This window comes from Nematolebias whitei, chromosome 10 (genome assembly GCF_014905685.2).
Source record: "Nematolebias whitei isolate Nwh7 chromosome 10, NemWhi1, whole genome shotgun sequence".
Lineage (NCBI taxonomy): Eukaryota > Metazoa > Chordata > Actinopteri > Cyprinodontiformes > Rivulidae > Nematolebias > Nematolebias whitei.
This window is the reverse complement of record NC_056507.1, coordinates 869,664-873,997: the sequence shown is the minus strand read 5'-3', so window position 1 is coordinate 873,997 and position 4,334 is coordinate 869,664. Positions and strand designations below refer to the sequence as shown.

Sequence of the window (4,334 nt, the reverse complement as noted above, 5' to 3'; positions counted from 1 at the left end):
AAGGAAGTTGAAGGAAGTTGAAGGAAGTTGAAAGAAGTTGAAGGAAGTTGAAGGAAATTGAAGGAAGTTGAAAGAAGTTGAAGGAAGTTGAAAGAAGTTGAAGGAAGTTGAAGGAAGTTGAAAGAAGTTGAAGGAAGTTGAAAGAAGTTGAAGGAAGTTGAAGGAAGTTGAAGGAAATTGAAGGAAATTGAAGGAAGTTGAAGGAAGTTGAAAGAAGTTGAAGGAAATTGAAGGAAGTTGAAGGAAGTTGAAGGAAGTTGAAGGAAGCTGGGTGGTGACAGAGACACAGCGAGAGCAGGAGTGAGTGATGAGATGTGAGAGATTTGTGATATTTAACATGTTTTTTGTTTCATTCGACCTTTATTTCTTCAGGTTAGTCTCATTGAGCCTCGGTGACTCATTTACAAGAGACACCTGATTTAAACAAAGAGTGATGACGACAGTGGATTAAAACGTCTATGAAATGAAAAGTAAACGGAAGAAAAAGGTAATAAAAGAAGAAACAAAAACATCTACATTATAAGGCGATGTGGAAAACTACAAACAGGAACATGTGCGCGTTGGTTTTTCACATGAACTTAGCAGATGTTTGAAGGTCGAGAGCTTCAGATGTTTTTGAAAGGTGTTCCAGGAAACGGGATCAGAGTAGGAGAAGGTCCTGTTGTCCAGCTCGGTCCACATGGAGTTAGTGTGAATTTGGAAATATGGTGTGATACAAAGGACAGGATTTTAGTTCACCTGTTAAAAAACATTTGAGTCCATGCAGCTGAAGAACTGACTCCAGAGGAAGTTTGATTTCAACAACAAAACTGAAGAAACAACAGTTTGACAGCACAAACGCTGACTCAGCACTGATCTGATATTAATCAGTCAGAGGTTCTTTATTGTCATTCCACCTCATGTGGTACATGTGGTGGATCAAACTACGTAACTTACATCCAACAGTAAAAATGTCAAAGAAAAACAGTAATAAGATCAAAGACATGAACTAAGAACAACATCAACTAAAAATACACTAAGCGCTCCATCATCTTTACCCGTTTATTCCATTTTGGGTCACGGGGGTCGCTGGTGTCCATGTCCAGCAATCACTGTGCGAGGGGCGGGGGACACCCTGGACGGGTCTCCAGTCCATCACAGGGACACATAGAGACAAACGAGACAAACAACCATTCTCTCTCTCACTCACACCTAGGGACAATTTAGAGTTACCAATCAGTCCAACATGCATGTTTTTGGTCTGTGGGAGGAAACCGGAGCACCCGGAGAAAACCCACGCATGCACGGAGAGAACATGCAAACTCCACCCAGAAAGGCCCCTGGACCGGGGATTGAACCAGGGACCTGCTCGCTGAGAGACAGCAGCTCTACCAGTTGCACCACCGTGCTGCCCACACTAAGCACTCATAACATAAAAACATAACGTTGAACAGCGACATGAAACTGATCAGCAGCAACATGAAACTGATCAGCAGCAACATGAAACTGATCAGCAGCGACATGAAATGAATCAGCAGCGACATGAAACTGATCAGCAGCAACATATAGCAGATCAGCAGCAACATGAAACTGATCAGCAGCAACATGAAACTGATCAGCAGCAACATGATGTGATTTTTCACAGTGATTATTCTGGTTAGAGATTCATGAGTCTAACAGCCTCAGGGTAGAAGCTGTTCCTCAGTCTAGTGGTTCTACACTTAATGCTCCTCAACCTCCTTCCTGAGGGGAGCGGGGCAAAAAGTGTGTGTGCTGGGTGAGTGTGGTCCTTCATGATGTGGGTTAATCACTGTAATGACACTTTAATTGGACATTTCACACTTTAGCCATGCATCTGATGTTTTAAATTTATTTATTTAACTTTATTTAACCAGGCAAACCCCACTGAGATCACAGATCTTTTTTCCAAGGGAGGCCTGAAGCAGCCTGACATGCATGTTTTTGGTCTGTAGGAGGAAACCGGAGTACCTGGAAAAAACCCACGCAAGCATAAGAAGAACATGCAAACTCCACACAGAAAGACCCCAGGTCCAACCGGAGTTTAAACCAGGACCTTCTTGCTGTGAGGCAACAGTGCTAACCACTGAACAATTGTGCTGCCAAAAATTTTCTTACCCATAAGCTGCTATAGTCATACCCACCTGCTCACATCAAACTCATGTTCAGACTGATGTTTAATAGACCTAATTTATATTATTGTTAGCCTATATTTTAGATACTTGTATACTGTTTACTTGGTATTTATACTTATATATATATATATATATATATATTTATATAGCTTTTTTAGGTGTAACTGGGACCTTGAGCACATAATTTTGTTCCACCTCATGTACCACATGTGATGCGAATGACAATAAAGGACCTTGACCCGTGACATGGCTGGTTCATGTTAATAAGTGTCTGATAGGTTCATGTGGGATAAAACATGTTTAGTATCCATATTAGTTTAATGTGTTTGTCTTTTTTTAATCAAATTCTAAACCTGTATTTGCCATCAGCTCCATTTTCTGTGTATTATGTCTGATCCAAATGAAGCTGAGCGAACACCAGGACTGTACCTGTCCCCACAGGAGACTGCCAAAGCCCAGGAAGACACACCACAACCACTGTTCAATGGTCAGGGGCGCACAGCTGAACGGCTTCCCACCAAGCTGCACTATTATTATCTGCAAGACAACACACAAACAGCTTTTAGTCACTTGACATTGCAAAGAAAAACTTTTTTCTCCGTTGAAGTGTTACCTGAACAACAAAGGTTCCCAGGAGGATGGAGCAGAAGATGGGATTCCTGAAAACCCCATCAAAGACGTTCCTCTCTCCGTGAATCTTGCGTGCATTGAACTCGTTGAAGATCTGCATGAGGACAAACGTGTTGAAGACGATGGTGTAATGCTCAGAGGGCGGGGCGTAGAGGGGGGCGTTTCTGCCGTTGTCGATGTCGAACATCTCCTCACCTGTGAGATGGAGACAAAATGTCTGCAGTCAGTTTTACACCATCCACCGCTGAAGACAAATGGGCAATCGTGTTTTCATCCATGTCTGAGTGTGTGTTCGCTTTTCTGTAGTGTTAGCTAAATATCTCATGAATACCTGGATGGATCTGAATAAATCTCCCAGGAAGTAATAATTCGATAAACATAAGGAACTAACTTTTAGAGTCAGCCCTTTCAAGATGGCCACCACAGCTAAGTAAACCTAGATAAACCTATCTGTGATTTTGACAAATATTGAGCTAAAATTTGTGAAAGCCTGATCTGGTAGTGGCTGTGAGTCGTTCCCAACACAAACTCAGAGCTAACAGATCGTGTTTAAAGTTTACAAGATGAGATCCAGACGGTCATTTCTCAGCATAAGATGGTCTTAGTTTAACGTCCAACACCTTTTTCCACATTACATATCCAGTGAAATGAGTTTGGTGGTGATAGAGACACAGTGAGAGCCGGCGTGAGTGACGAGACACAATCGTGATGTTTAGATTTTAAAGTCATGGTGCAGTGTGTTCACTTTACTTGTAGATGTTTTCTTGACTGGATGGTTTGTTCGTTTAAGATTTTTTTAACATCTGTGTGATCTCAATACATAGGTGTCACAACAATTATCAACAATTATATGTGAAGGGGACGTGTCCCCCCACATTAAAAAAAATGTTCATTCGGACCCCCCTACATTTACCATGAAATATTAGTTCACCCAGTGCTGTTTCTACTTCTTGAACAAATCCATTCCACTTGATTAACAGGAGAATACTCGAACCACTAAAAGTCCACTCCAGGTTTTCCTGGTTACCAACAACAACTCCACACTGCATGCAGTCACTTACCTTGTCAGGGTGCTCACGGGGGAGGAGGGGGAACACCTGTTTTGCACGCTAGCTTAGCGCTACGTTAGTACTGGCAGTTGTTAACGGGGTGGGGGTTAAGATATGTAAGAGAAGCGGAGCGCTACATCTGTAGCATCTTAGCTAACGTGTCTGTATTGCACGCCACTAGCTTAGAGCTACATTGGTACTGGCAGTTTTTGATGCAGAGGTGGAGTGGCTAGGATGAATGAGAGAAGCAGAGCGTGCTCTATTCACACAAGGAGAGCTGTTGGTCAGGATCCTTCTTGTAGCTCTCCAAGATAATTATTCAATCAAGTGTTACTTATGTAGGTAAACATAGATGTTTAACAACCCGTTAAAATACACCAGAATGCAGGAAATGGCATCTACTTTATTAAAAATTTTCTGGGGGAGGACCCCCAGACACCCCCCCCCCACACACACACACACCAATGAGTTCCCTCCACACACACACACACACACACACACACACACACACACACACACACAC

The 4,334-nt window shown here is 42.4% G+C and overlaps 1 protein-coding gene across 2 annotated transcripts in view; it reads right to left on the bottom strand.

The window, feature by feature from the left end:
• LOC119416045 (plasma membrane calcium-transporting ATPase 1) overlaps positions 1-4,334 on the bottom strand; it is a 70,336-nt gene that overhangs the window by 4,781 nt on the left and 61,221 nt on the right. For both annotated transcript variants that reach the window (XM_037683213.1, XM_037683214.1), the window contains 2 exons: positions 2,746-2,957; positions 2,562-2,669 (listed from right to left, as the gene is read on the bottom strand). In XM_037683213.1, coding sequence (XP_037539141.1) covers positions 2,562-2,669; positions 2,746-2,957 — 320 coding nt within the window. The remainder of the gene's footprint in view (positions 1-2,561; positions 2,670-2,745; positions 2,958-4,334) is intronic.